Source organism: Lygodium microphyllum, chromosome 20 (genome assembly GCF_053477565.2).
Source record: "Lygodium microphyllum isolate KBCC chromosome 20, Lygodium_microphyllum_v1.1.10, whole genome shotgun sequence".
In the NCBI taxonomy this organism is placed as follows: Eukaryota; Viridiplantae; Streptophyta; class Polypodiopsida; order Schizaeales; family Lygodiaceae; genus Lygodium; species Lygodium microphyllum.
Window position 1 is genome coordinate 28,380,032 of NC_141154.1, and position 25,673 is coordinate 28,405,704.

At 42.0% G+C, this 25,673-nt stretch overlaps 1 protein-coding gene and 1 pseudogene across 1 annotated transcript; both read left to right on the top strand.

Moving 5' to 3' along the window:
* The first annotated feature begins 748 nt into the window (after positions 1-748).
* Positions 749-2,566, top strand: LOC148018778 (uncharacterized; annotated as a pseudogene).
* A 4,615-nt stretch (positions 2,567-7,181) lies between these two features.
* LOC148018779 (protein ASPARTIC PROTEASE IN GUARD CELL 1-like) lies at positions 7,182-11,287 on the top strand. The gene is made up of 3 exons (XM_087701250.1): positions 7,182-7,740; positions 7,856-8,263; positions 10,809-11,287. Exons 1-3 carry the CDS (start codon positions 7,182-7,184, stop codon positions 11,285-11,287), a joined length of 1,446 nt encoding a protein of 481 aa, XP_087557376.1.
* Positions 11,288-25,673: the final 14,386 nt, after the last annotated feature.

The following is a 25,673-nucleotide window of genomic DNA, read 5'->3' on the forward strand; positions in this document are numbered from 1 at the left end:
TGAATGATCCTGGATAGTTGGCACATCCGGAGGATGCGCAGGTTTAGAGGGGGTGGATGTCGTGATGCTGCGCATCTGAGCCGTGAACACCTCCATTTTTGTTGTGCATTTGTGTTAATTTCTGCGTGTGATTCATTGTTTGTGTGGCGCATTTTAATAAACTACATTCAATGTATGTATATATTCCCTTAAATGTATTGCATATTCGATGCTTGTAATAGGAAGGAAAACTTATCCTACCCTTTGTAGACCGTCCTGTTCGTGGGAGCATCCGAGACTTGGGGCAAGCTTACAATGAGTCCTTCACTGATCCAGATTGTAATCAGGACTCTAGTGATAAGGTCCCTGATTTTGTTGAGACTATGATATACTGTTTAAACGAGGCTGTTCGTATGGTTGATCACTATGCGTCAAAGGAGGAATTTACGAATGGAAAGATAGGAAGCTAAAGATAGAGGAAAAATATTCGTATGGCAAAAAGAAGGGGAAATGGAGGATTTGAATGGCTAAAAGGGGGGGAAAAAGTTCAGAAAATCCAGGACCTCTCCGTGCTCGAAATGGGAGAGCTATTTTTGAAATGGCGGTTGTTATTCTTGGAAAAGGAGGGCATGTTGAAGACGGGAAGACAGGATCGATCAGAGGAGTTTTTTTTGGTATGCTTGGAGTGGGGATGAGCTGCACTCTTTGGGGCACAAACATATTGTTCGGACTTGCGCTTTTTCTGAGATGGGGAAGCCTATGCTGAGGAATGGAGAGACAGGAGATTGGATTGGGACATTTGAAGGTCATAAAGGTGCTGTTTGGGGTGCCTGTTGAGATACTCCAGCACTGCGTGCAGCCACAGCAACTGCAGATTTTAGCTCGAATCGAGTTGGGGATTGTTTCCGCTCTTCATGACGAGGATAGGGAAGGTCGTGTGATCCAATGTCCAGCCAATCGCCTTCGCTCAAGACGAGCGGAATTGTGAGTGTAGAAGACAAAAAGACAACTACCTGTGTCTGAGAGAGGGCGATGACGATGAAGGACTTCTGAAGGTGATGATATTGCTACAGAGAAAGGAAGGAGTCGATGGCATAGACGAGCAGAGGAAAAGACAGAGGAAGGGAACAAGGAAGCCAACCGTGGATTCGATTCTATCGGGAGAGTTATGCATGGCCAACAGTTATTGCTTGTTTTCAATTTGGGGCTGAGGATGAGGGTCACTGGAAGCCCCTCGACGATGACCAGGCATGGCTGCACTCGGTGGAAGATCGAATGTGGAACCTGGTGGCTAGTAAGCTGGCATTCGATGACCAAACGCGCACTTAAATTGACAGAGAGGTTACGGGCAGCGAAGTGAGGAGGAGCCTTTCTGACATGCAACCCAAGATCGCTCGAGGACGACAGAACAAGCTGAAGTCTGATGCGGCCAAAGACGAACTCGTGTTCAAGCTTCTGAGCATGGACTTGAAACTCAATGGAGTTGAGCAGAAACCAGGGTTGCTTAATGTTATTCTTCCCCATTCTAGCGTTTCTCCTATTTCTGCAAACAGCACTGAGAAGAGATTCAAATCCCTGCCATCCTCTGAAACGCTGCCTCGCAATGAAACACTCGGTGGCTATATCTTTGTTTGCAACAATGATACCATGCAATAGGATTTGAAAAATGCAGTTTTTTGGCTTACCACAGAGATATCGCGATTCAGTCTAGCTTTGGAGGTTCAAATATTGATCCTACTGCTTGGGAGGATAAAAAAATGCAAAGGAGAATCGAGATTTCCAGCACAGGTGTGGATTCGAGTCAGGAAAATTTGCAAACCCTTGGAGTAAGACTTTTTCAGGCCAGTGTTGTATCACTATGATGGGCCAAAATTCCGTTTGCAGCTCTCAGTCCCTGAGTCTTTGGAGTTGCTGGATTTGTTCACGGAGGGTGGCTCTGCATAGGGACTGGAAATGTGATATGCTAGCCAAGTGTTAACATGCCAAAGCTGTACTTGAAACAAAGCTAGTAGTCCTGGTTACAAATACAGGCTGATACTGTGGTGCTGAACAACAGGCATATGATAAAGGCTCTTTCCTAGCAAGCTAAGATGATGTCCTAATGAGTAGTTACAATTCCCATTCTCACTGTTCTTCAACTCCTATGTGTGAAGTTACAGTGGACAGAACTACAATTGGTGGAGTTTTGAGGGTCTTAACACATAGCATATGATTACAGGGCAGATTCATACATAGATGCTTATGTACATGTGATATGCATCGTTTGGATAGACATGCAGTTGAGTCATAGACAGCCAGAATTATGAGCAGTGGGAGCAGGGAGTGGATAGCTGCATGGCCACAGCACAAAGCTTGAAAGACCAGCAGAGTAGCAACATGTCTGTGGCTTAAGTGAAGTGCCTGCCTATATTCTCTCAGAAATGAATACTCCACCTTTTTATGAAGACAATTTAATACCCTGCTTTGGCTTTGGAGATACAATCAGATTGTTCCTCATTTGTGCTTGACTGAGCATACTTCTTTTGATTCCTACTAGACTCCTACTTTGTATGGAATCCTGAAAACTAGTTCATACACTTATTGAAAAACAGAGGACAGATTGACATGCTTTGTCATTTATTTTTGACTCTTCTTTTATAAAAGATTGGATAAACAATATAATGAACTTGGCATCAAATATTGTGTTATCGAGATCTTCTTGATAGTCTTTATTTCTTGCTGTACCTTGAACCCCGTGTTCTGCAGCCCTTACACGATCTCTTTGACAACGCGTCCTTGAACGATTCGATATCCCGAAGGCATGGAGGAGATGCCGCGGTTTATGTCAACACGATGGTTGTATGGAGCCTTGATCGCAGCATCCAGCGAAGGGGCAGAGGTCTCAATGGAGGAGTGGGAGTTCTCGAGGGGATGTAGTCCAAAGGTAATGAGGGGTTTAGAATGTGTCGTATCTGAATTTGTTTGCTACATCTAATTTGAGTGTTTCAATGTGCAGTACAAAATATATAGTGCAGCGTGGTCGCGCGGACGGCATTTTCGGGTGGAGCGTATTGACAAAATGTGCTCCACAATGGACTGTGGTGTCATGGCAAGGTTTGAGCAAGAGAGCCGGCGACGAGCAACGGATCCGAACACGGTTGTGGATGAGATGGAGTATTTTGGGAATTTGCAAAGTATTATTACGGTGGATTACCGTAGCTTCTCCATGATAATATTCGATGTGCAGTGGTTCAAAGTGGTACTTGGAGGAGCTGGCGCAACGGTTCAACGAGGTCCATCTGGATTTCTCGAAATAGATTCCGAAAAAAAATGGATGGATTTGCGCGACACCTTTGTGTTGCCGGCACATTGTGAACAGGTAATCTTCTAGTCATTTGCTTGCTAATTGTAATACGACATGCTTTATGTCACAATGGTTTGAAGACGGTTTGTAAGTGTTTGTGAACAGGTAATCTTCTATCCAAATCCCCGACAACCTCGATGGTGGTATGTTATACCTTCAACTCCTCGAGGTGCGAGAGTATACGATCAAAGCGATGTTCCAGGCATAGATGAAGAATATATGCAAATAGAGGGATCGAAATTACAAGGGGTGGAGGCCACCGCAAGCTTGGAGCCCGCATCGGCTAACAATGATGGAAATACAGAAGTCGTAGAATTTTTTGAGAACGAGGCAGACTCGTTCTTTTGTGGTGACATGTCTATCGACCTTCCAGTGTATGCAGAGTTATGTCAGGAGATTAACATGGGACCATAGAATACTTCATTCTTGGAGAATTGTATTACTCAATTCGTTGTTTAGATCTTCCATAAAGGTAGATAAGATATGCATTTTAAGATGGATTTTTCAAAAATGATTTATATTAATGCGCTTTGTATAGTTTCAATTGATTATTCTAACATTATTTTTTATCTCTGCAGGTATCGATATTTTCAGGATGAGTTGAGGGATGAGCGATGAGGAGTTTCAGGAGATGATGGCACGTATGTCTCCAGATCAGCTTGCGAGATTCAGAGAGATAGCAGATCAGGAGCTGTCTCGTTCTTCGTCAGGGCGCTCTGCTAGATCAGCTTCAGTGCGATCAGATGCTTTAGCTTCGAGCAGACGATCTCGACGCTCGCGACTTGGGCCAGAGGGAGGGACTGCGACTGCAGGAGGATCAGGGGGGTGCTGCTGTGGAGACACGGATGCAGTGTCTCCGTCTCGTCGTTCAGCTAGAGCTCGGTCACCTCCAGGATTTGTCACACCTGTGGGGACGTCCACTCCAGTTACTCCGGCTTTTGCGCAGCCGTCGGCAGATGTCACGCCTTTTGGTGGCACTCCTTTTGGTGGCACCCCCTCTGGTGGCACTCCTTTTGGTGGCACCCCCTCTGGTGGCACCCCTTTCAGTGGCACTCCGGGAGAGGGTACCCCCGTCAGTACACCGGATGTTCAGGGGTCTCCTGGATATGCCCAGGAGCGTGGACGGAGATGGGAGAGGGCCCATACGAGGCACACTCCTAGGGATTATGGATACCTAGTGGATGGCAGGTCAGGAGCTATCATCATGAATGATGAGGGGAGGAGGGTGATGGCTCGCATGAGGGAGTTGTGCCAACAAGTTTTTCGGCACAACGTCCTGGATCATTGGAGGAACATACCGGAGGGGAGCAAGGAGTACATAGTAGCATCCTTGCACGAGGAGTTCCCGGTGCCAGCCGCAGTGGATAGATTCTCTACGGGCTGGATGATGGATTGCATGCGTGCATACATGTCACATAGACGATCCGACGCACGCAAGGCAATCAAGAGTGGGGCTCCAAAGCCCGAGTGGTTAGATGCAGAGGACTGGCGCCGACTGAGGGAGGAGGCTACAAATTCGCCAGGACGTTGGAGTCAGCAGCGGGAGGCGGCGAGGGCACGAATCGAGGCCGGATCAGTACATCATCTTGGGAGTGGCGGCCACAGGACATATTTGGAGGACTTTGTAAGTTTCTCTTTTGTTTTGCTTATTTGTTTTTTTGAGATGTTATTTGTACTGACAATCATGTTTCTAACAGTTAGCATTTTGTTTTCTTTGCAGCACTCCATTACAAATCGTGATCCGCAAGGCCTTGAGACTCAATATGCAGAGAGGCACGGTCTCAGATCATTGATCGACCGATTGTACAGACGCGGCGGCCCAGTAAGTCTCTCATCTTTCATGTCCGTAGTTACCATGAGATATTTGAATGCATTATTGTATGGTGGATTGATATGTTGTTTCTTTTTCTGCAGAATCCGTTTGATGCTCCTTTGCAGAGGGACGAGCTTTCGGGGGACGACGATTTGTAGCTCGCTCTCGGATCCTTAGCGCTCACATACCTTTAGTTTTTAGTCGCCCGATCTATGTAGACATTTTCTATGTATTAGTGATATTGTTTTATGATTGTACCAATCGCATTTTATGCGATATCATGTATTTATTTCATCTATCAGTTTTATGATTTCAGTATAGATTCTTTTTGTTTGCAAACGCTTTGTATGCAGCAGTGCAGAAACTATTTTGTATGGCTCTCATACAGCACACAGTGCTATATGTGGCAGGGCAGCTTGCTGCCCTGCCACAAATTTTTTTTTTCTCTGTTACCGTCGCTATTTGCGTCGCAAATTTACTGCAGGCGTCGCTATTATCGTCGCTATCAGCGTCGCAAAATCTCTGCAATCGTCGCTACATGCGTCGCTATTTGCGTCGCTATATGCGTCGCATTTGCGACGCAAATAGCGACGCATATAGCGACGCAAATAGCGACGATTCTATGGCGTCGTCAATAACGACACTTTTTGCGACGACGGGGGCAAATTTTGTTGTTTGTATTTTCGTCGCTATAAGGTCTATATCTTGTAGTGTTGACAGTACATTGTCTTGAGCTTACACACATACATCCAAACTTTCTCACTCAAATGTGTCATAGAAAAAGCTTAAAAGCTAGGTTTCTCATACATACATACAAAAACAAAAAACCCTACCTTGAAGGCATGGTTGTTCTCAAGGATAGTGTGGAGGAGAGAGTATTTACAAGAGAAGCAAGCAAATAAATTTAAAAACATAATATCAAGACTTTGGAGGAATAACCTCTTACTATACAATTTTGTCGTCTTCGCTTTCGCTCGCTCTTGCTACATGTAGTCCTATAAAATATATAAAGAAAAGAAAAGTTTCGCTTGTAGGGCAAATTTAAGTTGCACCAATACTTGCATTGGTATGTGTGCTACAACGTGCACCAATATATATACGGATATATGCATCGATAAAGAACGTCGAAATATTCACTAGTATTTGAAGCCATGTTATTATCAACGAGTCTACAAACAATTTTAACGATGCTAATAGCAACAAGTGTACCGACTTATATATCAAAAGTCATCTTTTTTTCACATTTTTATCAGCAACTTTTCTCGGTGTTCCTGTGATTTGTTGTAGTGCAATAATATAGTTACAAATATATCCAAGACAAATAAACTTAATTATTGGTAAATTACTATTACAATATCATATTAATTATAATAACATAATACTAAAAATTATGTATTTACTAATATTAATATAGAGATTAATATTAATAAGTATACATATTATTCAGAATGCAATATAAGTACATGTATTGTTATGTACATAATAATATTTAATACAATATTATAATAATAATATACTATGTTAATATTAATAGAATATGTAATGATATTAATATATTAATATACTATATAAATAACAAATTAGGGTGGTTTAAAGATGACCAAGCTCAATGAAACTTCAAATATGTGCCTTGAGTTTATATAGACTGACCTTGGGTGGTAAGGTTCGAAATGAAGAGAGAAACCACCTTTCAGAAGCGGGGTGGGGTGTGGTGTGGGGTGGTTGGCTGATATTATGGTCAGAATGGATCAGAGACTGCAATGGTCCCCCGCAAGTCCGATGTGAAGCACTGAAGTGTGCTGGTGAGGGGATCCATCATCCATGCATAGATGTATTAATAATAGCCCACTATAATAATGCTGTCGGACTTGAAGATATTCCCATATACAATTTATTGGAAATATCCGGATATAAATACTCCCTAAAACGTCGGACTTGGGAAATCGGCATTGCATGGCCTGCTTTTTCATTGCATTCTGGTACTGTCTCGTCATGCTTCCTGGCGCAGCGCCACTCTCATAGCAGGAGCGACGAATTAACGCAGGAATGGTGAGCTTGATGAAGCGTTTGCAGCCGAAGATGACGTTACGGATGCGGCTGCTACCCATCTCAGCAGCCATACTGATATGGATGCACTACGGGGCGGCGCTGCAGCAGCAGCTGGTGGAGGCCGCCAGCCCAGCTGACGGGGAGGTCAGCGATGATGACGGCGCCGTCGTTATGAAGGCGCCGCCGTTAATGCGCAACGGCAGTAGGATAAATCGAAGTGCGACGGCAGCAGCAGCTGGTCATGATGGCGGACTCATGAGTATGAAGCCGATCAGGGTGGACTGGCCCGTGATGACGGCGGCTGTGGAGAGGCAGGAGGAGGCCGGAGGGGCTGTGTATTACGTGGTGGAGATGGAGGTGGGGACGCCGCCCACGCGGCTGCCCTTCATCCTAGACAGCTTCCTCAGCCTCACTCACTTGCCCTGTCTCGCCCCCGGCGAGCATCTCGACCCCCGAGACCAGCACCTGCAGGACGTCCTCTTCAAGCCCGACGGCTCCCGCTCCTACCGCAAGCAGCCCTGTGATGACGCCTGTAAACGCATCCCCGAGACGAAAGGTAATATTAGATGTAGTCTGGTAGTCGCAAGTCCATTTGCAGCAGGTGTTTTTCGGGCTCAGTGTTGCCATTCCCTTGACATTAAGCCTTGATTATCTCTTTGTTTTGTGAGCAGGTTGCGTTCAAGAGCATGACCAGTGCGGATTTAGGATGCCCCAACGTTTCACTGTGCAAGCAGGGAAGCTAGAAGGGCTTCTAGGGACAGAGACCTTCAGAATGGGCAACAACGACCATCCCCTCGTAAGCTCAGGAGATGGCCTCCTCTTTGGTTGCGTGTTGGAGAACCCACCACGGCAGTATTCCAAGGCCGTGTTTGGATTGGGATACCAAGACAGACTCACAGCCTTTGCCAGGCAGCTCGAAGACAAGAACGTATTCTTCTGCTTGCCCCCTGCGAATGGCGGAGATGGTGTGCTCGGGTTTGGCGATTTGTATCCGATTCCACAGGATATAATCAGAGTCCCCATGCGGTCCCGTTCTGTAGGTGCAGTTAGCTTGCGATTGACAGAGATCACAGTGGATGGTAATGCCTACGATATCCTCCTAGCTACCTAAACTTTCAGTTTGCTTGAGACATCATGGTTGATCTTTAACTTCTCATGGTTGATCTTTAACTTTGAGCTACAATGCATTTGCTAATGGGCGTATTGGGTGGCGTTAGTCATTGTTTTTCATCATGCGAGTGTGATATTGTATTTTAGAAAAGCTGTATGTATTACATCACCATTGCAGCGGTAAAACAACTACACCAGGGACTTAAAAGAGGGCCCTAGATAAACGCTTGAAAACATCACAGTTTTTGGGTCATGTAGTAGTCTTCTACAAAAACAATGCAAGTAAAGCGTAAGGAGCTTTAAGACAACCAAATACAAAGCTATTTCTGTGACATCAAATATTGAAAAGGGTAATGCCACATGATTCCCCTAAGTTTCTCAAAGACTTCACTAAAATTACGATAGATTAGTCCCCAAATAGAATTTTCTTTCATCCAAGAGAGTGATGAAGATTCATTTTGTCCATTGCATTTTTTATTTTCTACCATAGGTCTTGAGTTTCATGACAATCGCAAAAAATATGCTTGGTAGTTTCCTCTTTCCTTCTACAAAAGACATAGAGTGGGGACACTTGCACACATGTTGCAATTCAATCTCAAGTAGCTAGTTTATTGGCTAAAATGCTCCATAAGTGCACTTTCAAAGTTTTGAAGGTCCCTCTTAGTTCAAGCTTGTGCCATGATTTCATTACATGTAAGATCACCTAATATTAGGTTCATGGAAATCAACTTTCTTCTAGACTACAATCGATACCTTGCATGCAAGATTTACCACATACTTAAAGAACTTGGTATCATTTAAGAGGATAGATGTTGGCCATTCAACCTTAATTTTAGATCATGTTTCTTGAAGCCAAGCAGCTTCTTATTACTTCAAACCAAACCGTCCACCAGTAGCTTGCTCATGAGAGATAAAAGATGAGGCATCATCATCCCAAATATCATGCTAGCAAACAAATAACTTTTTTCTAAATTCAAAAGCACATATTTTCCATTAGGACTTGTAGAGATGAAATTATCCTTAAATGCATAAGGGGTGTGTTTGAAGGAGAGGGATGTATCTTCCTTGTTGCTTAGGGCACCTTGCCAATGAAATAGTGTAATAAGATGTTTCGAAGCATTGACTAGGTGCCACGCTTCTCTAGAATGCTAAATAACTTTGACAAAGCCAGTTAGTAGGATCTCACACTGTTTAGCATCAGGCCATGATTCGCCATAGATCTTTGCATTAGCAATCCACATTAGTGATGGTTTCTTACTCAAGTTTCACAAAACAAAACAAAAATGATTGCACTAAATCTTTTTAGATTGCATTAAGTGGAATGAAGTTTTCTCGTACGCATGACTCAATGCTCTCGTTTGTTCTTGTACTCTCAATTGGTGTGCACTTGGTAGATACACCATGCCTTTACTATAGCAATGCTATTTCTAAGGTGCCATAAGAGTGATTATTACTTTTTTCTTAGGTGTCATAATATAGCCCCCTTACCTATGCTTGGCAGGATGCTAAATGTTTATGAATGGGGTGCACCATCCATGTAAGGTTATTAGTATGTGAAGGCTCAAGAAGAGCCAAAACTGAAAAGACCACCCTTGAGGAGTTTTGGTCTCACTCCACTAACAACCTTGGGATTTGGACCATTTTGAGCATAAAATAGAAAAGACCACCTTGGAGGAAGTTTTGGTCTCACTCCACTCAGAGCCTTGGGACTTGAACCCTTTTGACCATAGACCCCACAGTATGCTCTTCCCATATTGCCGATGTAGACACTTCAAATATATTGGGCATGTTGATTATCTATTTCAAATAAGAGAGGAAAGTTTGGCCTTTATCCTTAATAAGAATTGGGCTATTATGTGAATCTGTATTGACAAATTTTCATGCTAGATGTGTATATTACCTTAATCTTTTTGTGTTGCATTGACAATATGTTCATGTCGGATCGATATACCATAATCATTATATTTTCTAGCCTTGTATTTAGTGTTCATGGAAGTTTCTTTCTCGAGATCTCATATAAACACCATCTAGTTTGATTGAACACTTGCAGGTATGCATCAATGCTAAAAGTCTCTAACACAAGATTGTCTCTTACACAAGCTTGAAGGGTTTTTGCTCTTGCTTTTTGCAATTTATTGCAAGGCATACCTCTTGGTTCTTAGTGGTGGACTCTACTTTTATTACTATTCATATATATTGTGGCCCACGGTGTTCATGGGAAACATTTTTTTATACAGTAGATCCAGAAACATTTAACACAAAACTTGGGAGGGATTTTGGAACAAAATTACATAATTGTGTCGTTTTTATAAGAAGAAAATTTGGAGGTTAAGGTTTTGAGAAACATTCTTTAAATTGGAAAGGTCCTTTTTTTTGGAGGGCTGAGGGGGGATTTGCACAATTCACGATGCACATGATACCCTCGTTTTTTAAAAAATTAATCAAATAAAGTAAACGGACTTTAATGTTATTTAACCGTGTGTATGTATGCTTTGTGGGTGGCACACGTAGCAGACTTGGATTTGTACGTGCCCCCGACTGTGCGGGGGGATGCGGACGTGGAGCTGGATATGAGGGACAAGTGGACGCGCTTCCCGGAGGGGCTGTTCGCGGCGTTTGTGAATCTGTTCGGGCAGGCGGCGGCGCTGCGGGGTCTGGCGCCCAACTTCGTGGCGGGGCCGCTGGCGGCGTCGTGCTGGGACCTGCCCGCCGACGCAGCCGACCACCCGGGCGACAACAACATCCCCACCATCACCTTCAAGTTCGGGCAGGACGCCCCGCCCCTCACCCTCACCAACTCCCAGGTCCTCAACCCCTCCCTCGTCCCGCGCGTCCCCGGCAACCCCCTCCACACCTTCTGCGTCCCCGTCCTCCCTTCCTCCTTCCCCTCCTCCCGCGCCAGCTTCCTCGGCACCATCCAGACGGAAGGCACCCTCGTCGACATCGACAATGTCGCCCGCATTGTCGGGTTCGCCCCGCAATACTGTGCTTGAGTTGTGATTGATTATAAACATTGTGTGAGGATAATTGTGTTGATTGTTTTTATATCAATGATGCATCTTCATGCCGCCCGCCATCCAGCTTCCAATTTTAATTAGGGCTGGAGATTTGCCCCCCCTATATATGTAGAGAGAGAGAGAGAGAGAGAGAGAGAGAGAGAGAGAGAGAGACGCTTGTAGCTCTAGCTCCATGTGATACACCAACAGGTCTTTGTGGGTGTGTGTCCAACGCGGTAATTCATTCGCCTGGTTTACACAAGTTATCAGATCGTGTGATCACTTTGACGAATCATAATAATCCTGGTTTATCCAAACAAAAACTTTGAATCTTTATGTAATTATCATTCATTACTAATAACATCTTCTCTCTCAATGTGCATTATCCATCGTATATTTTAATATATCCCATCCTTTTCATACTTGATATTGTTGGTGCGCTTTAGACCTAACTAGGTGCTCAGTGCCTAGATGCCCTCTGGGCTTTGCACAAGTGTCCTTGCGCTATTTCACGTCAAGGTTTGAAGCCATGTTTCATGTGGGAAGGTTGATGTTATATATCGGTCTGCTATGGGCTATCGCCCGTAGAGAGGCCACATGTCGGTGACTCGGAACTTTTTAGGGGTCACATTCATTTGATCATATATCAATTTACAAAATCCACATCATTTCAACTAATGCGTGCACATGTGAGATGGTAGAGTGCTTGTCTTTCAGTTGGGAGGCATAGGTTCAAATCTCGAAAGTAGCATCGTACCATTTTGGTGCAAAGGGAGGGCTTTTCATTGTCACGACTGTGACTGGGTGCCACGTGACCAAGCAAACCGGGATTTAATGTGAGCCATGTGGGAAGAGTTTAATGATAGAACATTGAAAATAATGTGGTTTATCCAAACAAAAACTTCGAATCTTTGTGTAATTATCATTCATTACTAATAACATATTCTCTCTTCATGTGCATTATCCATCGTATATTTCAATATATCCCATCCTTTTAATACTTGATAATGTTGATGCGCTTTAGACCTAACTGCTCAGTGCTGCCTAGATTCCCTTAGGGCTTTGCACAAGTCTCCTTACATTGTTTCGCATCGAAGTTTGAAGCCATGTTTCATGTGGGAAGAGGTTAACCATTTAATGATAGAACATTGACAATGATGTATAGATAGAAATATTATTTATTCTGATAAGTAAAAAATGATGTATTGTTAATTTTTAACTAATAATTTAGAAATTATGCATGCATGAATACACAAAGCGCAATGTGAAAGTGCACTTCATGCCCTAAGCTATGCTTCATGTGGAAAGAGTTGTTAGCTATAAACATTGCACCCATAAGCATCATTTTTGTTATTATGGCCATGTGGCTCAGATAATAAATCATGATATATGCTCCCCTAGTTATTACCAACTTTTCAATATTGCTTTGCAAACATATGGAAAACTAATTAGTTATGCAAGAGGTATGCATGTAAGGTTGTTATTCATGTTCTATACATGTATGCTATTCATGATCTATAAATGTATGCATAGTGATATGTAATTGTAGCATTTTTTAAAATGTTTCATAGGGTAGAGAAGTCTTCACCTAGACCATTTCTCTTATTTTCAACTATTTCACATACTACAAAAGCCTTAGTCTAAAGCTTTTTATCCACGAAATGAAAACCTATAGTTCCATGTCCATGTATTATGCTCAGCACATCAAGTAAGATTCAATTGACAATTCTATATACATGACATAATTCCACAACTCTTATTAATGAATGCTACTTGCACATGCATACATACATACATACAACTACACATATGCATGCAATTTTGTGTGAATATGTGTGTTTGTTGAGAATATATATTGGCATCTTAATGGTTTCAACCTATGTATTCGAGAAATTGAGATTCAAACTCAACTAATGTGGTCTAGCAAGACTACAAGAGGAGATGGGCTCTTTTAATCAAATTTTGACTATACAAACTACAAAAGCCTTGATTAAAATCCTTTAATTCATGAAATAAAATCATACAAGTCCACATTTGCATACTATACACACACACATCCTTCCCTCTACACACATTACATGATAAGTTTAAATGCATGTCAAGTATAATACACATGCCAATCTTATACACATGATGTATGTTCATAATGTTTTAAAATGAAATATTATTCTCTTATACAATCTTATTCCTAGACCTAAGCTTATATAAGTCTATTCTAAGCATGTTAATGTAACATAACCATATACATTATGATATAAGTCAAAGACCCAATGGGTCTTTTCTTTAGATGGTAAAGATCTACATGTATATATGGTAAAAATGAATAAGTATCTTACAATTAACTATAAGAAAATGTTGTATAAAAATCCAAAAGCAAATTCACCATAATAGATTCTCAAGCACTTCCAAGTGGAGCATTTGGAATGGGAGCAAGTAATATCGTGCATGCAACCCCTCGAAAACAACTTGCTCAAAACCTATGCCAATGATGCAAGTATACTATAGGCCAATGACACATGAAATAAGATAGACATGTAATATCTCAATAGAAATCAATGGAATCTAGTGACAAAATTGAAAGAAGCCTTATGTTGTTGCCAGGTAGTACAAAGCTAACTTGTGGTTTCATAAGTTCTTAGGTGTATTAGAGGCAGAGTGAGCTCATCATACAAAAACTTAATGAATAGATTGAAAACAATCAAATATTTTGTTGCAATTGATGTTCAAAGGATGTTATAAGCTTGATATGTCATGTCAACCTTGGGGGTCTTGTTGGGGGCAAAAGAGCATGTGCTTATGCCTCCAATATATTCACTACACGGACATTACCTACACACCTGCAAACTGCACATGGCAACTGCCCATCATTGTCACTTAATTCTTTATTCTTTGAGTGACTAATAGAATAAGGGGGACCAATCACACATTGTGAATGTTGGAGTTTCCATATCTTAAATCTCTCTCTCTCTCTCTTTCTCTCTCTCTCTCTCTCTCTCCATCTACCATAGCTCACACCTCCATTGCTTGTGCTTGCTCTTGCTCTCAGTCACGAATCTCCTTTCAATTGGTATCAGAGCCCTATTAAGGAGCTTCATCAGCTTGACTTTAACCTCGGATTTGAAAAGCTTTAGCACTTTACTCATAACCATGGCTTCAGCTTGAAGAGGTAATTCTTGATGCTCCACTTCTTCTCTGATCTTGAAGGCTTCTCTTAGGGAACTTTTGGAGTGTGTTGAGATTTTTCTTCAGCACCATTGTGCCCAACATAACCAAGAAGACACTAGCAACTGCCCACACTATTTGTCCACTTGGATAGCAATTCAATCACCTGTATCACTGCTCTAGTTACTTAAACACTCATTGGGAATTGCTATCTCCCCTCCTTGGCATTGGTAATCAACTTGGAGCATGGTTTGGAGCTCATATGATGCCAGGAGGCATATTTCACGGTGGATTCCATGCCATGGTGCATTCCGTGCCACGGTGGATTCCGTGGGGTTTTACGGTGGATTCCGTAAACTTTGTTGATTTATCTGACTTGCAGTATTTTGACTTGATAGACTTGCAGAACTTGATTGCTTGTGTGTGACTTGCAGAATTGAGAGGACTTATGTGATTGTAGCTTAAGTGATTAAGCTTGAAGCTTAATCTTGTTGAAAACGGCGAATCGTGGGGGGGGCGTTTTTTCCAGCGCGGCAAAAATTTCGGCCATCTTCTGATACCTCGTGATGAGATTTAGAAGCTTAAATCTTCTTTAAGCTTTCTAAGCTTTAGTTTTTTAAGCTTTGAAGATATAAAGATTGAAACTTATCTCTGCAACTCCACGACTTCTATGTGAGGATGTAGGAGTGGTCCTCCGCTGCTGCTGGCTGGTCCTTCGCGATCTGATGATGGAAACAGAGGTTCTTGATCGCTAGGAATCCTCCCGTATCGACCGTTCGCGAAGAGATTGATCGTAGAGCTCGATCGTTCCAGGAGCTCCGCCTTCGCACAAGATGGGTAGCGATTGGAAGCTCTTGATCTCAGCTTCGCTCTGATACCACTGGTGCGCAGATCGGATGCTGTACGCTTGCGTAGTGAATGCCGGAAGGTCCCCAAGAACAATAGAACTCTACTTTTTGCACAAAATTCAAGGTAAAAAGCATAAACGACATGAACAAGAGACCAATTGGGTGCAATCTCCTCACGGTGGATTTCGTGCCACGGTGGATTCCGTGAGGTTTTATGGTGGATTCCGTAAAATGCATATTAAATTAATAAATGTTTATGAGTTTAGAGTGCGCACTCGTAATAAATTAAGGTTAGGATTGATTTCTAACCGGTTGATTTATTTATGTAGCTGAAGACTGCTAGGTATTCACTTTTGTCGGTTTAATTGTATTATTTTGCTAAGGATTGTGAATGCTTCAGTTGATGTGTAGAGATAGCAGCAGTGGGGCGGAGGAAAGCATTGGAAGATAGCGAGTATTCGATTTATCATTTATATTTTGATGGGCGCATACCTTAGGCATGGCGCCTATATTTTGTCATACCTATTTATTGAGGCGTTGGATATTTATTTATTATTTTGTATGCGCATGGACGCACGATTATGTTATTTGTACTTGGACATTGTATTGGGTATGCCAGACTCTTTGGGCACCGCCCATTAGCTTTATTCCTATTTTGTGCTAAAGCAGACTCAAAAGCTAAAAGCTTGCTATTTTGTAATTTGGGCTATTATTTGAGCTTAAAGATGATTAATACATAAAATACATGCTTTGTGGAGCGCTCACACAAGGCATGGGGGGAGATTGCATCCAATTGGTCTCTTGTTCATGTCGTTCATGCTTTTTACCTTGAATTTTGTGCAAAAAGTAGAGTTCTATTGTTCTTGGGGACCTTCCGGCATTCACTACCCAAGCGTACAACATCCAATCTGTGCACCATCATATGCTTCATCCATTCATTATATAAACAAAGCAGCATGTTTTCATAAAATAGGGACAACAATTAAATCACTTTGAGAGCTTTATCTATGCTCTTCTTCTCATGATATAATGATGGGATCATTCTTAGATATTTGACCAATGTCTTGAGATTCTTGTGACTTGATCTTGAGCTCTATTTGGGTTGTATAAGATTAGCCATTATCTCATTGTTTCTGATAGGTTTGCTATATACACTACATAGCAATGTGTATTGAGTTCCATAATGTGTATTATGTGATGATATTTTGGTACCCGAATACTTAGTGGATGCTGGGATAATTTCTTGAGTTGCTATTGAATTGATTTGAGCTTGCATTGGCTCAATTTAAGTATAGATATTACTATTTTCATATAGTGGGCATCAAGTTTTTGCCTATTGTTCTTGGATGGCATTCGAGTTCTTCACTCAATGTATTGATGTATGCCATATTGACGGTCTATAAATATGATTTTGAAAGCTTTTAGAAATCAACTTTGAGCTTGGTTACATGTATTAGGGAATTGGCCTTATGCTTTGGGTGTTTTAGTGATTCTACCTACATGTTTGATGATTGGCTATATGTATTGCTCTCGTATGTATGGTCTTAATGCATCTTAGCTTCTAGATACTTATGTACTTCATGTATTGAGCTTGACTACTTGTCTATCATTTGCTTTTTCTTTAGTGGGAGCTACTTGAAACTTGAATCTTCTCATTGCGCTTTGGATTTCTATAGTTGAGGTTGAGCTTACTTCATTGAAATAGTGGGACTTTCATTGATTGATGTAAATACTCTCTGGATGCTACTTGGATCCAATTGCTTACTTAGTGGGCTGATTTGATTCTTGCTTTGGACTCAACACCTTGTAAAATATTACATGGCACAGCGAACAGAATCTGAGAAAGAGATGGAGAGTACACAACAGATAAGAGGAGAATCAGTAAATTCTTTAACTCCAAACAACTGATACAAAGATGGCTCTGTCCACCCGTGCGCTTCCACTGTGTGAAGCTTAGATGGTGATCTAGACAGAAGATAGGTGAAGAGCTTAAGGCTAGCTGGAACAAGAACTCTGACTGGGTGAAAGATGAGTGAGTGATGGCTGCGAAGGGGTTTAGCTTTTATAGCCTGCGAAGGTCATTAGGTCGGCCTGCTGACCGACCTACCATATGAGCCTCCACTAGTCGGCCAAGGAATATTCCCTTTACCATCGGGCCGGGGACGCTGCCCCCAGACCCCACAATAGGGGCCCCTTTTAACTCCCTTACCATGCAACTCAATGCAATGTGCCTCGAGTTGCTACCAGCTTAACCACTCCGTCTAACCCAAAGATTAGACCCACAACAGTCACCATTTTTTTGCCATCCGATTACATAGACCTCATCTAATATACAAGTTAGGACTCAACCAATGTCTGGGCTCACATTTGGCTTCTCCTCATAATGGGGGCCTTACAACTTTGAGCACCATGGATCATTAGTAGCACCTAATGAGGGTGGGGCATTGATCATATCTAGCATCCCCCCTCAATGTCCACCCATAGGTGAACTATCTCCTCGGCCCAATGCCGAGTCTCTGAAGATGAACTTGAAGCAGATCCTTCGTAAGTGCTTTGGTGAAGATATCTGCTCCATTCTCCTCTATTGGACAGTAGACCAATTCCACTATCCCATCCTCCATCAAATCACACACATAGTGATACTGGATCTCTATATGTTTGGTGTGTGCATGAAACATTGGATTTTTGGCAATGGTGATGCAACTCTGATTGTCACATCTCAGCATAGTTGGTTCTTCATCCTGCACTCCCATATGCCATAGAATCCTTCTCAACCATACGGCCTCACATGCAGCAAAACAAGCTGCCTTGTAATCTGCTTCGATAGAAGACAATGCCACTGTTGGTTGCTTCTTACTAATCCAAGAGAAAATTCCTGAACCCAAAGAGAAACAATAACTAGAAACTGACTTCCTGGAATCAATGTCTCCTACCCAATTTGAGTCACAGTTCCCCACAAGAGAAGTTCTGAAACTGTATGTGATACCATAGTCAAGAGTTTTCTTCAAGTATCTGAGCACCCGCATCCCAGCCTTCCAATGACTCTCATGAGGTTTGTTTGAGAACCTGCTCAAAACACCAACAGCAAAACTGATATCTGGTCTGGTGTTACACAAGTAGATTAGACTGCCGACCAACCTCCTATACCTCCCAATGTCTGCTAGTGTTGATGTATCCTCGACGAATAACTTTGGATTCACCTCCATAGGTGTAGCTATCTCCTTGCACTCAGTCATGCCAAATGCCTTCAAGATCTCCCATGCATACTTCTTTTGAGAGATGAAGATCTTTTCTGGCTCTTGCCAGACTTCAATCCCCAAACAATAGTGTAGCAAGCCCAAGTCTGTCATTTCAAACTCAGAACTCAAAGCCTTTCGAGTTTGGTTGATCATATCTTAATAGTCACCTGTAATAAGAAGGTCGTCCACATATAGGACAATCACTACAGACTTTTTACCATCCCTGTAAACATACAAGTTAGCATCTGAGGCACATCTTTTGAAGTTTAGGTTTAAAAAGAACCTATCTATCCGCTGGTACCATGCTCTGGGGGCTTGTTTCAGCCCATACAATGCCTTCTTCAGTTTACACACTTTGTTCTCAGAATGGGGGGCCTCAAACCCTGGTGGCTGAGCCACGTACACCTCCTTCTTGAGGTCACCATTTAAGAACGCGGACTTAACATCCATTTGGTACACTGGCCACTTCTCATGGGCAGCCACTGCAAGTATCGTGCGAATAGTGGTCATTCTGGCAGTTGGGGCAAATGACTCTTGAAAATCAAACCCTTCAACTTGTGAAAATCCTTGGGCAACCAGTCTAGCTTTGTACTTTTCTAAGGTACCATCAGCCTTGTACTTTACCTTCCAGATCCACTTGGTGCCAATAACCTTCCGCTTTGCTGGTCGATCCACTAGCTCCCAAGTGTCATTCTTCATTATGCTGTCATACTCCGCCTGCATAGCAGCCTTCCATGATGGATCTGCAAGTGCTTCTTCTAAGTCAGTTGGCTCCTTTACTTCTCTCATAATCTCAACCATCAAGGCCATATTGACTATGTGACCAGAAGCCCTCCTTTGCTCCTCTATTCTCTGAGACCTCCTTGGTCCGTCTGCCTTCTCCTCAACAGATGCAGGCATAGGATTATTGTGGTCATAGAGCTGCTTCACCCAGCGCGGCAATGGCTTTTCCGGTGGGGTGATGTCAGGTTGGTGAACTTTTTCTTCATCATCTGAAGATGATGCTTCCTCCTCCTTAAGGATAGGGATAGCTCTCGGGACAGGTTCATAGTGGACTACTTCTTCGCTTGATGATAAAGTGGAAGAACTTGCCTTCTCCTCCTCCACTGTATGCGGCTCCTCCTTGAACACCACATCACGGCTCGCGATGATCTTCTTTGCCTCTTGGTCATATAATTTGTAAGCCTTCTGCTCATCACTATAACCCAAGAAGATACATTTTCTGCTTTTTGGTTGTAACTTGTTTCTCTTCTCATCTGGAACATGTGCATAACATTCACATCCAAAAATTCTGAAATGTGAGACAGATGGTTTCTTACCAGTGTAAGCCTCATGAGGTGTTTTTCCCTTGAGAGCCTTTGTATAGCTCCGATTTAGAATGTAGACTGCAGTATTAACAGCTTCAGCCCAAAAATGGTTAGGCAATCCCTTGCCCTTTAGCATGCATCTTGCCATCTCCACAATGGTGCAATTCCTGCGTTCCACAACACCAATCTGCTGAGGTGTGTGAGGCGTCGTCAATTGACGCTTGATCCCTTTGCTCTTGCAAAAGCCTTCAAACTCCTTTTGCTCTTGCAAAAGCCTTCACACTTTTCCCTGTTTCATTCTCAACAAGTATTAGCCATTCTTTAAACTTACCAAAAGCTTGAGCCTTATCACGAAGGAAGTACACCCACATCTTCCTACTACAGTCGTCGACAATCAACAAAAAATAAGAAGATCCTCCCAAGGCCTGTGTAGGCATCTTACCACACAAGTCAGCATGCACCAACTCTAGAGGAGCCTGTGCTCTATTCTTGCTTTCTTGTGGAAATGCCTTTCTTTGTTGCTTGCCCATCATTCAAGCTTCACATGGTTCCTTCAATTCAGTTATTGTAGGTAGGTGAGCAACCATACCTTGCTTTTGCATCTCCTTCAATACTGCAAATCCGATGTGTCCAAAACTTTCATGTCAAAGCTTACTTGTGCCCACTCCAGCGGTGGCTGTAAGAGCACTTAGCTCATATAGGTTGTTCCTTCTTTCTCCTTTGCCAACAATTGTACCAGCACTATTAATAATTTCTGCACCTGTCTTCTTGAACCTCACTTCATGACCAAGATCAGTTATGGCAACAACTGATAAGAGATTTCTCCTGATTTCGGGAACATACAACACATTTGAAAGCTTTTTGACTTCACCATTTGCAGCAACAAAAGAAATAGTACATGTGCCTGCATCAGGGCATTTAGTATCATTTCCAACCGTCACAGTGATGGATTCTTGTAGAGGCTGCATAGAACTGTATAGACCTTTCTTGTTGGTCATGTGACGGGAGGCCCCACTATCCAACACCCAAGAGTCAGTGGTAGATTCTTCTTGCGCCGAGGAGCACACTTCCTCAATGGTCGCCATGAATAATTCCAACTCTGCTTCAGCCGTATTGGCTGTCTCTTTCCCTTTACTCTTAAGGGTACCATTCTTTTCATCTGCCTTCTTGACACGACAATCTACAATTGCATGTCCTTTCTTCTTATAGTAGAAGCACTCTCCTTGAAACTTCTTCTTGCCGCCCTTCTTCTTTTTGTCACCATCATTTTTGGTGGAGGAAACACCTTTGCCTTTTGCATTGGCAAAGAATGTAGCATCTCCATTGTTGCTTCCTTCTCGGGCTTTCAGCCTCAACTCCTCCTCCATTAATAATGCACAAAACTCCTCAAAAGTCAAAGCTTGAGGTCTCACGTGAGTATTAAGGGCAGTTACTAGTCCATCAAACTTTTGTGGACAAATCCGAAGACACCTCCGAGCTAGCTCTTCACTAGTCTTTTGTATCCCAGCGCCAGCCATCTGGTCGCGCAGATTCTTAATCCGAGTGATGAATGCTTCAACCATCTCTCCTTTAGCAAAATTCTCCGCTGCTAGTTGATTCTCCAAGTTTTGAATCCTTATTTGGTTTCGTGTTTCATACTGACTCCTTAGTACATTCCAAGCCTCTGACGCTTTGGTTGTATGCTGAATCAGAGTCAAAACACTGTCAGAACAGCTTGTAACTAAGGCACACAATGCATCTGCATTCCTTCGTTTCCAAGCTCGTAGAAGATCTGCATTCGGAGGAATCATCACACTAGGATTTGATGGGTCGGGGGTAGGCTGTGGTTCTGCGTTAGTCCCCAGCACAGTCTCCAGAAGTTCATAAGAATCAAGGATAGTTGTAATTTTCAACTTCCACAAGGTGTAGTTTGTACCATCTAACTTGCCTTCGCTAAAGGTTGGTGGACGAATCCTCAGTGTTTGAATAGCCGGTACAGCAGCACCACCTCCTGCACCGCTTCCTGATGCACCAGAACGGCTTCCCGGAGTCGACATAGTTTCTCTTTGATGTTGAAGCCTTTGCCTCTTGCACGCTCTCCGATCTCTAGAGCCCCCTGGGCTCTGATACCATGTAAAATATTACACGGCGCAGCAAACAGAATCTGAGAAAGAGATGGAGAGTACACAACAGATAAGAGGAGAATCAGTAAATTCTTTAACTCCAAACAACTGATACAAAGATGGCTCTGTCCACCCGTGCGCTTCCACTGTGTGAAGCTTAGATGGCGATCTAGACAGAAGATAGGTGAAGAGCTTAAGGCTAGCTGGAACAACAACTCTGACTGGGTGAAAGATGAGTGAGTGATGGCTGCGAAGGGGCAGCTTTTATAGCCCGCGAAGGTCGTTAGGTCGGCCTGTTGACCGACCTACCATATGAGCCTCCACTAGTCGGCCAGGGACATTGGTTGAGTCCTACCATATGAGCCTCCACATAGACCTCATCTGATATACAAGTTAGGACTCAACCAATGTCCGGGCTCACATTTGGCTTCTCCTCTTAATGGGGGCCTTACAACTTTGAGCACCATGGATCATTGGTAGCACCTAATGAGGGTGGGGCATTGATCATATCTAACACACCTATCTCTATTGGTGTGTTGTCAATTATGTATCCACCCTAATGGACTATGCATTGATCTTCCTTACCCTTGCTTAGTCATTTGTGCATTTAGTAGTTCTCTTCAATTATTCTTGAGACCTGCTCCATGCATGATGTTTATGCCCATTGGATGTATCTTTCTATGACACATTGAGTTTGAGAGTTCTCAGTACCGATTACATGCTCAATCACTGCTAATTACTTGTACGTATCCCATTTCTTGTAGCATATACATCACTATTGAAGCTTGGATTTTATAAATCTCTTGCCCATACTTGGTTTTGGATTTATTGTTGTATTTATTTTGAGATACTATTATTGTAGTTTTTGGCATTTTTTATGAGAGCAAACACTTTTTCTTGATAGTTCATTGGTTGTAGCTAGTGGATACCTCACTATTTTTGAAATTTCTCTTACTTAGACCTCTTGCATTGGCAATAATTTTGGGGCTTACTGCAGTAATTTATATGAGCCCATCTTCTTGTACTATGATTTTATTTCTTGGCATGATGGCTGATGGATCAATTGATAGTGCTATCTTTAACATTAACAAATTGGATGGCACTAACTACAACTATTGGAAGGCATAAACATGGCAAGTTTTGGTGTAAAAATTGTAGATTAAGCCATTGAGACATAAGGATGTAAAGTTGGAACACTTTGATGTAAAGGATTGAGCTGAATTGGATGAGTTATGTAAATCTATTATCATTTTATCACTCTCTCAGTGTATATTCTACAATCTTCTCTCTGATGGGCACGTGGCATGGCAACTATGGGAGAAGATCCATGATATCTATGAAAAGTAGAGTACTACCTCTTAGATATTAGTTGAAGCAACTCATGGACCTTTGTATGAAGGAGGGGACTTCCATGTCCACCCACTTGAATGAGTTTCACTTCATTTTCAGGCACTTGTCTTCTCAAGGGATTGACTTTAACAAGAATCTTCCACCATTATTCTTATTGATTGCATTGCCTAAATCATGGGACACATTCTGTACTACTATGTATGCAAATATGCTTGCTAATGGGCTAAAATTGCAAGATGTAGAGGGTGCATTACTAAATGAAGAGGTTAATGGAAAGAACATTGATGCCTCCCATACCTCATATGCTTTGACAATCAAAGACAATAGTTCTAAGAGCAGTAATGACCACCATGGGAGAGGCTCTCAAAAGTTTTGTTCTTAGTCAACACTGGAGAGTCTCGTAGTAAGTCTTGTGGCCTGAAACCTACATTGACTTGTTATTGTGGGACTCAGGTAAGTTACTCGTGAATGTATATGTGCATCACGTGGGTTCAAAATAATGTATTTTTAAAATACTATTTTTATACATTTTTTACACACAAAAGGGTGTTATATAAAGGGGTTATTTAAAGATTGAATAGAAAATGGTTATGTTTTATTCATGAAAAATTCATAGATAAGGATATTTATAAATCGGCCTTGAACGCACATGATGTAGAGGATATACATATAGTAACTTCCTCGAGTTGTGGGAAGTAGGGTCATATTCGACCATGGTGCCATAAAATGTGTGATAATAAGTGCAAGAAAAAGGAAAAGGGCAAAGTAGTGCAGGAATAGAATGATGATTGCATCATTGTCTTAGTAAGTTCAACATCAAGATTGAAGAAATTAATATAGTGCAGACTGATTTTGATGATGATTACATACTTGTAGCTTTTTTTTCACTTCATGTTATCTCTCATCGAGAGTGGTTACACTTCTATCATAATATGATAGGATCTATCAAATTGGACAATGAGTTGGCATTGGATATTATTGATATTGGAGATGCATAGTTGTAGTTTGCTTTAGGAGGAGGCATCATCTTTACTTTACATGATTACACCTTCCATGGATTATGTTATGGGTATAGATGCTAGTGAGCTTCTTACCCATGATGAGGCCATGCACAAAGATGATAGTCACTCTTGGGAGAAGGCCATGTAGTCAAAAGTATGGCTCACTATAGAAAAATCATACATGAGATCTGCTTCCTTTACTTAGTGAAAAGCGTGATTTTCCATGTAACTGGATATACAAATTGAAGACTATCCTTGGAAGCCCCAAGTCAATGTATACAACCAAATTGGTTCTTAAGGATTTTAAGGAAGAGAATGGTATTGACTTCGATGAAGTCTTCTCTCCTATAGTCAAGATGACCGTCCTACCATTGGTTTTGGCTTTGGTTGCGTAGCTAGATTTGAACCTTTTTCAATAGATGGATATCAAAATAACTTTCGTACATATGGACTTATATGATGAGATTTATATGTAACAATCTAAGGGCTTTGAGGAATAAGGCAAGTAACACCTAGTGTGCAAGTTAAAAGAGAGCCTTTATAGCCTTAAGTAGAAACCTAGGGTTTGATGCCATAAGTTTGATGCTTTCATGCATTCATAGAGATATACCCGCAATGATATGGATCCCTATTTATATATCAAGAAGGCTTGTAATGACAGTCTTATGATTTTAGTACTTTATATGGATGATATGTTGATTGTTGGGGAGTGCTCATGATGAGTTAGATGAATTAAAAAGTCAACTCAAAAAGAGAATTGAGATGAAAGACATTGATAAGCCTCGAATCTATCCTGAATAATGATGCAGCACTCAGTTCGACCAAGCCTAATTTCTCATAGTCAATTACTCATATATTCTCCAACCACGTGTGATAACAATCCATATGCACGACTCCTCTCTTGATTCTAAAAGTATTCTTCTTTTGAGTTTGGATTCTACCCATATTTTCTCAATTATATATCCCTTAGTGTCGTATTCTATCGTATGGATCTCTCCTTTGCTCTTGCCACTGAAGGAGTAGCAGTCCTTGTATTCGTCATTAGAAATATCCTCATCTAACTCTTCATCATCAGCTAAGTCTTGATACTGCGTTTCCTTTTCATCGATGACTAAGGCCCAATTGTACATTATTTTCAAGTCATGCACCTTAGTCCACCATCACTTGGGTTCATCCAAGAGAACCTTGAGCAGCTTCACATTGGCTGTTGGATTGCCAGCTAGCTTGTTCGTCAGATGCTCTTAGATCTCAAGGAGTTCTTGCTTGTTGTTCGGTATGTGGAATATGACAGGGTTGGGTTGTCTATGCGAGCTTCCAGCCATCATACAGGCTGGTACTAAGGGCGTGCTACTAGGCTTACCAATTTCCTTATCT

Bases quoted from the DNA above. Each gene is read 5' to 3' on its own strand.
- LOC148018779 (XM_087701250.1), top strand. From the start codon at position 7,182: ATGGTGAGCTTGATGAAGCGTTTGCAGCCGAAGATGACGTTACGGATG. The intron at 7,741-7,855 runs GTAATATTAGAT...TTTTGTGAGCAG, and splicing joins ACGCATCCCCGAGACGAAAG to GTTGCGTTCAAGAGCATGAC. The intron at 8,264-10,808 runs GTAATGCCTACG...CACACGTAGCAG, and splicing joins GACAGAGATCACAGTGGATG to ACTTGGATTTGTACGTGCCC.